Consider the following 13,057-nt stretch of genomic DNA (forward strand, 5'->3'; position numbering starts at 1 on the left):
AGGACAACTCATTAAGACAGCATGCTTGATCGTTCACCTTGAGAAAGGCTCAAACTTTTCAATTGTTTTTTTCATGCAAGCTGAAATGATCTACAAAGTCTGACAATCCCCTTCCCTTCTTTGTTTTTAAAAGGAAAAAGTGTGTACTTCTACACTTGACATTCCCCATGGTACATAGGAAGTACTTCACAACAGTTTCCCCTCTTCCGTCCATCCCCAGTGTGCTAGCACAATGGTACGATAACAATCACCAGATTTCAAAAACCACTCAAAGGTTTGGGGTAGCTTTTAAAAATAAATAAAACTATTTAGTCAGATAGAGAATAGGGTTTTTTTTTGGATAATTTACACAAATTAATATGATCACATTCAATTTCCTAAAAATCTATACAAATACACCACCACTTCCCTTGTAAAGCATGGATTTCAAGTAACTACACAAAGCTCTATCAGACAGCCTTTCACATACAAATTACACAAAATAAGACATATACGCAGTAACACAATCGGGGACAATGTAATCCTTCTGACTACTTAATGGTCCAAAAATAATAAAAGTAAAGTAATTCAAAAAAAGCTAGTTTTCAGTTTAATTGTTGGGGTAGAATGTACTGTGGGTGGTGGTTGCCTAGCAGCTACTTTTGCTTTGCTGGCCTGACTTGCTCGGACTGCAGTTTCTAGACGTGTCTTTAATTCAGGAGCAGCTCCCATTACTGTCTTGAAAGCATGTGGGTAAAGTGGACCAATGCGCATTAGATTCTGAAGTGCAAATTCATGAAGATCCTTAGATGCTGTAGATGCAGAAGCAAAGGCATTTTCATTCAGTAAATAGGAGATCAGAGTTGGAATGAGAAGGGCAAGCAACTGGACTCCTAAAAGTGAAAGAAAAAAAAAAGTAATAACCATATCAGAGAATAAAACAAAAGAAAATTAATTTTATCAATTACCAGACTTGTAAGGGTAATTCGGTTTTCAGAATTGACAATAAACATTGTAATTAAAAAATTATCAGATAAAAACCAACTGAAACGTAGATGGTTTCCTGACCTTTGGTCATTCAAATCTTTCTTACCAGGATTGTGTTTCAGACTCCTATTGTTGTTCATCACAGTTATTTTGTTCCTAACACATCTTCAAAGATGCCTTTGCACCATCTGATTTCAGATCATTGATAAGAGATCATAAGAGGTAGAGTGCCCATCATATCAAAGGATTTCAAAACACTTTTCAGGCAGACAGAAGTGTTATTTAATTGAAGCTGAATATCAGCCTCCCCAGTGAGCATAACAGAACCACTATTAAAACAAACTCTGGGACAGTTCACCGCTGAATTACTCCATTCTGGAGGACTCCAATGCAAAAACTAGCACCGCAGCTATACTTGGGCTAGCATGAACTAGTGAGGCCACAGCCTAAAATGGCACAGGGATCAAAAGGTTTTTTAGAACAAAAAAGCAGCTGAACTTCAGCAATAGGGCTAATTTTGGTATCTAGCAAGGATACAAGTATGCCTTTGAGATGTGTAACAGGTTAATTGTAAATTTTAAGCTCAGAGAACTTAAACACTAATGGTAACTCATTTATCTAAAATTTTGTAGGTCATCAGAGTATTAATGATTTTCCCCTAAAGGTTTTGACTAAATTCAAACTCATGGGGTGATTGTCTCCAGCCAACATTAGCAAAAATCAGATGTTTTGTTTCCTCATTCGCTTCAGTTACTCTCTCATTTTACATGTGTTTCAAACAACTGTGCCAGAAGCAGAACGGGGCTCAAGACAACATACATTTAGTGTTTTATCATCAATGAAGAGAAACATCAAGAGGGAGTGGGAGGAGTGGGCGATGGGGGACCAAAAAACCAAACCCACACAAACCCAACAGTAATTTTTTTACAAGGAGCTTTATCAGCATTTAAAGCTGAATGTCTCCAAAGTAAGTCTTTAGGAGAAACATTGTTTCAGTTAGAGATAAATTATAAATACTGTATTCTATCTAATGCAGCAAACAGGAGGCTCCATTTACAATCAAGATATTCCGACCAGTACAATTCAATTTCTTGGGCTTTTTAGATGAACTTGGTTGAGCTCGTAGAAGCAACCTGATAAATGTGATGAGTCTGCTAAAATAAATAAAAGTTAACAATGGGAAAAAGTTAATTTAAACAGTGTGAACTACTCATTTACAAACAGAAGAAAACATCACCCACTACTGCAGTTCATGTTTAGCTTGCTTTTTTCCCTGCAATCACCAAAAATGCAAAGGCTACAGCATATCATACTGTATGTGCTCTACAAGTCCATGTATACAAAAGTTCTAGTACTGGAATTACAAAAGCATGTTGCACAGACATGGTCTATTTGTCACTATGCCATCAAGTTCCTAACTGCAAGATTTCTAATGTTCAATATCTTATTTTACCATTACATATTTCTCTATAAAAAACTAAATACTTACTATTCTGCTCCTCACCAAGGGCAACCAATGTTTCAAGGACTTTAATTCCTTCCTGGACTGCTAACAGCTCCAGGTTGTTGTTCGGGCGGCTCCTTTCCACAGCTTTCAACTTCTCAACCATCATAGGGGCCAACGAATGAATGTATGGAGTTGACAGGGCACGATTGGTGTGTTGGAACACAGAAAGCAGAAGCTGGTAACACTTGGCTTGAACCTAATCAGATCAAGATAAATACATTGTTCGGAAAGTTATTTGTTAACTCAGGGAATTCTAATAAAATCTCTTATCTATGTATGCGAGATACACGTGACACTAAAAAAAAAGACCGCTGAAGGGGAAGGAAACATAGTCAATAAGAGGAGAGCAGCACACAGCTCATCTGCCAAGATAATAATTAGCCCAGTTTTCAATAAAAGGAAGGCCAGTTAGAAAAAACATGCAGGTACTAAACAGCAGTAACAACATGAACTCAGAGAAAATAAAGGAATAGTTTATGTCATACAAATCAGTCACACAGATCCACAGAGAACTACATCTTTAAGTCTCAGAACTACCAGCACTAAGAGTATCTGTATCTGCAAAATCATGAAATGCTATTCCAATCTCAGAAGGGTAAAACAGCCCATAAAAATGACTCAGATCAAAGTGATCTTACTGCTCTAGCATGAGCCAAGGCTGTATCCAAAAGTGGCAGGCCTGTTCACCCTTCCTTCTCATTCTCCATCTTGTGCTGGTAATAGCATAGGAGTGTACGTGTAGCCATACAGTGAGCTGGATCACAGAACCCTCTCCTTCTATTTTCTTTTTCTTCTCCTCCCTCTTTTCTCTAGAAAGCAGGGATTATTAAAGTCAGCGTTTGGAAAAATGACTCACTGATGACCTTGTTTAGACAAACTTATGAATGCATTTTATTTGGGTGTACAAATCCTCCTCCAAAATCCCCCACAAATAACCCAGAACTTTTGAAAAGGTGTAACCCCACAACAAATACGATGATAAAACATTGCACGTGCTTTCAAACTGCACTCAAGTCTGAACAGGATGAGTTATTGAGCACATGCTGAAGAGAAACATTGTAAAGGAAGTATTATTGAACACAGTTATCTGTGAGGAGATCCAGGGATGCCTGGAAATATAAGATGTATAAATAAAAATACTGAATAAACATTATAGGTAATAAAAGCTAATAGTAAGAAAATACAAGTTATGCAGCTTGGGTTACTGTTAAGCCACTAGTATACGTCTGCCAGTTTTCTACAAAACTCAATTTTTAAGGCCTCAAGTAATAACACTTCCTCTAATACCATTTGTATGCTTTCTAACAGAGCTCCACAGAAGAACATTTTCTCCTAGTGCCTTACTCAGCATTATCTTTGACCTGTTTCAACAAATTATGCTTCTCTCTCTCCACACCCCTCCAAATAATTCCCTTCCCTTTCTGACTACATTCTTTAAACTTTACTCCTTATTACCTATTAAGATTATTAGCCTTTGAAACAAGGAGTAAAAGTCTCTTTTCTTACATGCATGCATAATTCAAATAAGAGTTTTATGACTGCATCTGACAGCAGAATTTCATCCAAACTTCTTTTGCTCTGCCTATATAATATAAAACTTTTGAATATTCTGCATTCACAGACATCTACAAAAACTCCTGTGAGGTAAAATCAGGGCTTCTTCAAAGTGTGTTAAGGCACACTCTCATGTAAAACAGTCTCTCAACTGAGGCCCCTTGTTGGGGCAAAATGAACTTGAGCTCAGCAGCCTTCTGGTTATTACTATTCATGATATTTAACCTTTCAGACTTTTGCAGGTGGTAATAGTTTCAAAAATGCTCCTGTATTGGTAAAGAAATACCGCTGACTCATAAGAAGAGTTTTTTTCCACAATCCATTCAATGCTTTTAGTACAATCTGTAGAATGCTTTTATTACAAACAGGTGTCTAGCTACTGACCCCAACAATGAGTGTTTTATATTTAAAAAACTGGAATGGACACACAAGTATTACAGAGTATATGTTCTGCACATCATCGATGAGAGTGAACACAGTCTGGGCTGCTGTCAAAGCATTCTCTGTGAATTACAAAAATAGTGGTAACTTCCAGCTCACCGACAGCTTTCCAGCAGGGCGGTGGGCAAAGATGTGCTTCTCTCACTGTTCATGTGTTTATACAGAGCTGAGAGAAGAGTACAACATAAAAGTTTCTGCTTAATACACTGACACTTCCATTCACACACTAAAATTTTAAGTAGCTTTCCACTTGAAGTCAAGCTTCAGAACCAACGGAATTTTATGTCCATGCTAGAAAACACCGCCCTGCTGCAGAGAAGAATTACCAGTCTGAACAGAATTTTAAATGTCTCACTGTGAACTTAAACACACCAGCATTTTTTGCATGTTTTTCTTCTCAGGAATCTCTGCAGCGCTCGCTTGTGGAAACACTATGGATTTTTCTCTTTAGCTCCCACCTGCAGATATGTATACCCACTCAAATAAACTGATGTATACATGGCCAGAACAGTTAAGCTTAACTATACAGCGCATTAGCCTGCTTGAACAAAGTCAGCCTACAACTTCGTTTCCCTCTTCAGTGAGAAAATAATTCAGAAGGTAATTCAAAGACAAACCAAAGGGCAGAAGTGAAATCAGGAAGACAGATGATTCACAATCTGTATATGTTCTGATAGTGACCACAAAATTTCGTTTTTGCACTCAAACTGAGTTTTGTATGAACAAGTAAAATAAGCACAGGTTTTGCACAAACAAATATAAAATGAATCAGAAATGTGGGCTGTAATTTTATCTACAGAAAAAGTGGTTTAGTTTGTTTTATAGAAGATGAGCATTAATGTAGAAATGTCACCACTGGCAATCAACCTTTTTGATATACCAAATTTTAGCAAACAAAGTTTTTTTTTTTTTTTTTCTCCTTTTAAAAAGCTGCAAGTCAAGAACCTGGCACAAGGCCATGAACACACATTATCTAGAAGCACTTAGTTTGGGTTGTTTTGCTCACTAAAGAGTTTCTATAGTGCAGTGGTGAAAATTCTAGTTATTTAAACAAGCAGTATCAGTCTCTGAAGTAAGGGCATCACAAGGCATTCAGGAAATACGGTAAATATATCACAACCAGTTTTTCTCAGCAGTATATCATTCACACTCTCATAACATGATCTTACCCAAGGATCACAGGAATTTAATGCACTTTTAAATCTATTCATACATCCATTTTGTAAAGACTGCACTCCAATTATTTCAGTGCTTGCTGACCAAAGGAAGAGAGCAATAGCTGTAAGGATGCTTACTTCATCAAGAATAGGATTAGAGGCTTCTGAAAAACAAAAGCAAACATACCATTAACTTACTCCAAAAAGGGTTTAGAATTTATTTAGCAAAAGCCAGTGAACACAGATAAACTCAAAGAAGAAATAAATGTACTTGAAATTATTTGCAACTGCATATAAATATGCATCTACTTATTACAGAATATTGACCATGGCTGACAAAAAGCTGAGCTACTCTATTCTAACAGTTGTTTTAATAAAGTCAAACTTTCTGAAACCTAAATATCAAGGAAAAAGCATCACCTACAGTTTCTCTGACCAAGTCATGTTTTTTGTTTTCAATATGTAAACAAGAGAGGAAAAATTTTTTTTAATCCTTTCCCCATTAAAAATATATTTTGCCTTTTTTTTTTTTCTTTATTCCCTTCAGTTGATACAGCAGAGCAAGAAGCTGATATCCAGAATGGCAACAACTTTTACTTAACATGAAGTTTCACATAACAGACTAGCTGATCTGACAGCTACCTGTCACCAATAAGAACAGTCCTACTTCAACCTCTCCTGCTTTTCAAATAGTCTGTATTTGCCATTGTCATCCTTCTTTTCCTTGCACAAGTTGTCTTCACAGATCTCATTCATGAATTTACATCAACAGGAAAAAAAAATGTATCTAATAATAATAATATATATGTAAGTACTGTTCTGCTGGTTTTGTTGGTCAGATTGTTTCTGCTCTCCCTTGAGAGGTACAAAGAAACAGCAAATATATAGTCAGCAAAAAGAAAAATAGCATGACTGCCCTTTACAGATGTCAGCTGGTGACTCGATTCCCTTAGGTAGGATGTGAAACCTCACTTCAAAAAACTACTCCAAGCATTTTAAGTGACTTTTTTTTTTATTTTAAATTTGTTCAAATTTTATTGAATTATGAGACTTGAAATTGGATGCAGTAAACCTTGCTTAGATTCTTCTGTCTATGATGTGTCCCACTCCACAGAAGATTGGAAAGGAAAACACACTTTTGCAAGGAACAGAGAAACATTTCAGAAGTCTGCAAAAAAGCCTAAAGCCAGTAACGCTTCCGGAAAAAGGGACTGGGAAATATTTACAGTAACAAAAGGTTGAAAGACAAGAGCTGATGTGACAAATCAAATTAGAAGTTTGACTAACACAAATCTACTGATCCTTCCCCTTCAGACATTTTCAGGATCATTTGCAATTACCTACTCACTCCCTCTCACATGAGTAACTCCATTCAAGTCTCTCTTCAGTCTCTGTAAATGGCTCCCTTGGGGATGTTTTAGGATGGTTTTTGGCTGAACTACCATTATGCAAATGACAAATCGTTGTGTGTCTCTTTTGCTAACTATGCAGCTGAGACTGTACATTTTTTTTTGCTTTTCAAATGGCAAGGCAAAGTACAAATGTGAACCAAAAGAAGTAGTCTGCAGTTCTCCAAAGAGATGCAGCAGACATCCTGCTGGTGGGTAACGTATTTTTTTGGCAGAGGTAGGATTTTTTCTCACCACTGAAGTCTTGTGACTGTATTGTGAATATCCTACTCCAGTATGAACCTTGCCACAATTATCCCTTGCTGTCTTCAGGCTCCTTCACTTTAACACTCACTGTTCATTAAGACTATATGAATTGTGTCAGCAAACACTTAAAAGATACATTGATTGACATTTTTCTTCAGTTTTAATTCAAGGTGTCGAGTTGATGTACTCTACATGTACAGTACTGAACAATTACAGTTTCAGTAAAGAGATCAGTTCCCCTACAAACACTGTTTTGGCAACTAAAATCTCCTTTCCTTTAAGCTAGCAGGTATTCCATGGAAAGATGAAAGGAAGGGTGGGAATGATAGTTTACTCAGGCCTTGCCAACACGCCTAGAGTTGCCAGTAATGACAGAAATTGAGGCATAGTCCAGGAAGTAGAATTCAGCTTGGAACTCCTTTAGATTTTATTTGCGAGACATTGAGCACATGTCAGAAATACCAATCAGTATCAGAAAGTAGATCTCCAAATTCCAGAAACAAGTCACTAGCTGAAACAATGAAGACTGGTAAGGTCAGCCTGAGGAAAATCTAAAGCATGAAATAATCACATCATAATAGGATTCAAAACGGAAGAGGAAAGTCTGAACGAGTACAGAAAAATACCCTACGGAAGGGACCTGGGTTGGGGGAAGGGCTGCAAGATGAGTTGCAGGAAGCAAGATTTCTAACAGTAGATCAATATCGTCAAAGAAAGCAGACCAACAGGGACAAATCTGGGATGGGAACTCCTGAGATGTAAATGTATTTTCTTAAAGCCAATGCCATGCTTGTCTTCAACACAACGTATTAAGCACAACGTATTAAGCAACTCTGATTAGTTATGCTCTGTGCACTCAGGTCTTTCTCCAATTTCAATTTTACAAGCAGTTCATCACCACTTTTCAACCCCAACCCTCAGACACGAAGCCTATTAAATTACAGGCAGATACAATATTTGCCTTTTCATTACAGCAAAACCCAGTTCTCTCTAATTTTAACTCTCCTGAACTGGGAAACTACTTACCAGGTTGCGAATATTCCAAGATAGATGCCAGAGTGCTGCGGATAAGACCTGTCCATTGTTTCTGAGTTTCATCAGTCCTGACTGTTGGAAGAGTAACAATAGTTTTTATCCCTTGAAGAGCTGCACTGACTGGAGGTGGGACTTGATTATCTGTTGATTTTACTGCTGTTTCTTTCAATACTCTTGTAATCAGAAATAGGATAGTGGGTAAGATTGTCATACATCCTAAAAAGGAAAAAAAAAAAAAAAAGAAAAATAAAAACCAACACAAAACAAAACAAGAAAAATAGAATTTCTGAAGTTAATTCCAACAAGAGTGTTAGATAACCTCTTTAGCTTTTCCAGTATGGATATATATGGCTAGGAGACAAAGGAGACACCAAGATAATACCGTTCAATATTTTATCATCCAATTCATTTATCAGTACTACTGAAATGTACCATAACACAAGTCATACAAGCCAAGACTTAAAATGTTGCTATCAATTTAGGAATGATGATTCAGCTATTAAAAAGTTTTGCCTTACATGGCGTGTGGTATATGATATGTATCATATTGAACACATTCAGAATGTTAAATATCTTAAAACAGGATCTACATATTGCTAGGGTCCTATAAAGTAAACAACAACACCACCACGAGGTCTGGAAACAGGTATCCAAACCAAGTTATGGCACTTTCCAAGGAAGCTAGTGCGTGGTACAAGCCCCAGAAGCAAAGCAAGGAAGTTATCTGGGTGTTTCACATCTTGGGCAAAAGCTGTAGCCATCTGGCTACTCTACACAGGAGACATAACAATCCTCCTCCTATTACGTCGCTTTTCTGAAGAAATCAATACCTATCCACATATTTTGTGCAGCCAGTCCTGCAGATGCCAGTTAGGCCTACTCAAGGAATACTGGTCAGGTAACACATAACCTGACTTTAGACACATGGGAACTTTATTAGAAGGAGTTTCAGTAACACATGTAGATTTTAAGACCCTGTAGGACTGAAAGAAGGGTGCTGTTTGGTTCAGGTGTGTAATATCAATCTACAGTTCACTTCAGACAGTCAAATCTCTTTCTGTAACCTCATCTTCCCACATCTGTGGAAACACAAATCCTGCCATTTTCCTACTTCTGGGAATGCTGTGAGGATAAATACTCTTCCTGATCCTCTAGACTAGATTGCCCAGGATCTTGTCCAATGGAGACTGCAAGATGCTAATGTTTTAAAGAAAGAGGAAGAAATACAAAAACCCTACTTAAATCACAGAAAGTGAAGAGTTTTCTTTTTTCAGTTTCCCTTACATGCAAAGGCTCAATTAACACAAAAGTTTGTGCATGTATTATCCCCCAATCCCTACAGATATCATCTGGCTACATCTTCTGGATGAGAAAAAAAACCAACTGTAGCAGTGATTGTCAACTAACAATACTTTCACTGGCCACTTGCCCAATGCTGAGAATCATGCCTTCACTCCAGTCAATACAGAAGTAGTACTGTTTTTGCCCACCCTCTCCTCCTCTGCCACCACCCCCACCCCACCCCCCAAAAAGAGGGGGAGAGAAATGAAAAAGAACCAGGAATCAAATAAAAACAGTGCAGGACTCCAGATCAGCTTTTTAAAGAACCATAAGACATGAATCGGCTGTTTGAAGACACCCCATGTTGTGTTCTGAGCATGACTTTGTCCAAATACGTTATTTACCATGCATCTCATTAAGGAACCAACCTGGACCTCATTAAGGGACCAATCTCTAACATGTCTTATCTATATCAGTGTGTGAAACTTCCCAGAGATCCACGAGACAACTCTTAAGCAATTTGTTCTCTGAAAAGCAAAACTCACAGAGCACAGCTTCCCATGCAATTGTGTCCTTTACCCCTGAACTCCGCTCAGTGCAATTACCCTAGTTTACACATATCCTTTGTGACAGTCTCCCTGGGCAGAAGAAAGCTCCATTTAGTTTAGAGTCAAATTTGAGATGACTGGCAGCCAACGGCTGCAAAACCAAGTGTACCACAGCTGAATTATGCTGGGTTTTCCTTAGTAGGATTCTCTTTTCATCCAGCTGCTGCTTTTCATGAACTTCTGAGGAATTTAATTATCTCTATGTTCTTTTACAATATGATTAAAATTGGCCAAAAGTTTTCAAAATTGTGAAAAAAGAAGGGAAAAACAACAATAAAATCATAGTGATATAGAGCTCATTTCCTCAGCAAACTTGTAGCACATATGCAAATTTAAAATCAAATAATTTCCTTTAAGTTGCTCACTGGAAAAGCCTGAATTGTTAATTTATTTTAGAACCTAAACATACTTTTTAATAGATGACCCTTAAAGTATCCCATAAAAATGTTATTTACGGTTTGCTTTTAGCGTCACATACGTTCACTACGCTTCCCCTACAGTAACCACTCATATGTATTTTGTTACAATACCTTACCTGCTGGTGAACACAGAGAAGGCAGGTCAGACAATATAGTAACAGTGGCAGCCACAAGCCGAGCACTTTCCTCAGAGAGGTGGGATTTGGCAGCAATGTGACTTGGAGAATCTGACACTTTTGAACTCAGATGGGGCATGTGCCGTATTAGGATAAACATAAGCAGTTCCATGGCTGCAAAGACCAGAGATTTTCCAGGCACAAGACCACCACTTTCACCTCCCTCTCCTAAAGCGAGAGGATGTTCTTTTTCTTCAATATCATCTTCATCTGAAAAAAGGAAAGAAATGTCTGAGAAGACAGTTAAGAAAGATCCCATACCAAAGATTACAAGAAATTACATGAAAAAGTTGAAAATCAGAAAGAAAAGTTGTTTCACAGTAAGATACGACAAACATGGCTCATGTCAAACTAAATGTTTTAGTTAGAATGACTTTAAAGGGGTCTGAAATGCTTTAGAAGTACTGTGATTGCACAATACTTATTAAAAATCCATCCAGAACTAGAAAAGAAGTAGTAATATTTACACAAAATAAAAATGCAGTAATTAATTCGCTTCTTTTAAAACTGACTGTAAAACTAACAGCAATGACTGCCAAATAAATAGGCATGACAGTATTTTTTTAAATTTAATGGCTATTAATTAAATGTTCCACCCTGACAAAACCTTATTTCAGCCTAAACTGATTATGAGATAAGAGAACAGAAAAGCATTGTAGGGTTCTATGTCTGAGTTCATTATTTCAGTGCGTTCAGTTCAAAAAGTCTCTCTTCTGAATGGCAGCTTGGCCAGCTGCAGCCTTTCCTTCTCCCATTAAACAGCAACAGAGATTCAGTAAGTCAAAGCTGGCCTGAACTACCCCTATGGAGCTCCTATGAATTTTAATGATTGCTAGTGTTATCACATTCAGAGATTTGAAAAATACAACTTACTGGGCCTACAGTAAACAATTTCATTAATTCATATGAAGGAACAGAGCTTGCATTTTTAACTGTGCTGGTTCCTCAAGTTCCAGCAAAATCCTCTCTTTGTTTTTATGTGGAAAATGGGCAAAAGCTAACAGTTGGTTTTATTCTCAACAGTATATTGTGCCAGACTAAAATGGTAGTTTTCCTTAGTAAGAGGATATTATTTGGGTTTTACTTTACTTCCTTCAGGTAAAAGAAAACATGGCAGACCTAACCTAGCCAGGTATCAATGAACTATTTGCCAGGTTGCCTCCTGGAAGCGAATTTACTTGGCTAAGATGGAAACAGTACATCCAATGCAAGATTTTTAAAGAAATGGTAAAGGGATGATTAAACAGCGAGATGCTCTGTTAAAAGGAAAAGGTTACTAAAAGTACCTCAGAAAACAGCTTTCAGGCTGATGCCGATACCCTTAACAAGGATACACTTACATGAAGTAGAAATAAACTACCAGAATATGCTGAAGAAAAGCCTAAGCAAAACATCAGAAGCTGAAATATACCAGAAGCAGCAGGGATAAAAGAAGAAAGAATGAATTTTACTAAAGCTCAATAAAGGCCAAGTAGAGGAAGATGATTTAGGTATATCAACTCATCAGAGAATCTCAGAAAAATTTAAGTTGAGAGGGACCTCCATAAGTCATCCAAGTCCACTCTCCTATTCAAAACAGGGCGAACCTGAAAGCTAGAGCAGGTTGCTCAAGGCTTGTCTAGTTTTGAATATCTCCAAGCATGGAGATGCCATAACATCCCCGGGCACCTGTTCTACTGCTTCACCACTCCCATGGTGACAAATTTTTTCCTTGTATCCCATCTGGATTTCCATTGCTGCAGCTTGTGTCTGTTGCCTCTTGTCTTTCCACCATATGCCTTTTAGAAGAGTCTGGATTGGTCTTCTCTTTAACTCCCCTTTAAGAAGGGGGATATTCTGTGCCATATTAACTCTCTCTTCTGCAGACTAATCAAGTTCAGCTCTCCCAGCTTCTCTTCACATGTCACATACTTCACCTCCCTATGCAGCTTAGCAGACCTCCACTGGACTTTTGTAACAGTTTGTCAACATCTCTCTTATTCAGGATGCGGGGGAAAGGCAAAGAAAACTAGACACTGCTCCAGATACATCTCCATGAGCTCAAGTTGAAAGGACAATCATACCCCTTAACCATGCTTTCCTAATGCATCCCAGTAACAAAGTCTTCAGCATTGCATAGGCACACCACAGATTCATATTCAACTTGTCATCCTGCAAATCTGCTATCCAGTCTGTCAGCCCCCAAGCCTATACCACTGCACAGTTATTCCATCCCAAATGCAAGATTTTGCACTTGTCTTTGCTGAACTTCAGCAGGT

The 13,057-nt window shown here is 37.7% G+C and overlaps 1 protein-coding gene across 1 annotated transcript in view; it reads right to left on the reverse strand.

Moving 5' to 3' along the window:
• Positions 1-404: 404 nt before the first annotated feature.
• Positions 405-13,057, reverse strand: part of HEATR5B (HEAT repeat containing 5B) — a gene marked incomplete at its 5' end in the record, with an annotated part of 58,587 nt that continues 45,934 nt past the window's right edge. Inside the window, 5 exons of the mRNA XM_081997789.1 lie at positions 405-872; positions 2,456-2,669; positions 5,638-5,789; positions 8,307-8,531; positions 10,740-11,009. Coding sequence (XP_081853915.1) covers positions 568-872; positions 2,456-2,669; positions 5,638-5,789; positions 8,307-8,531; positions 10,740-11,009 — 1,166 coding nt within the window. The 3' untranslated portion in view covers positions 405-567. The remainder of the gene's footprint in view (positions 873-2,455; positions 2,670-5,637; positions 5,790-8,306; positions 8,532-10,739; positions 11,010-13,057) is intronic.

Source organism: Phaethon aethereus, assembly GCF_964289735.1.
Source record: "Phaethon aethereus genome assembly, chromosome: 3".
NCBI lineage: Eukaryota > Metazoa > Chordata > Aves > Phaethontiformes > Phaethontidae > Phaethon > Phaethon aethereus.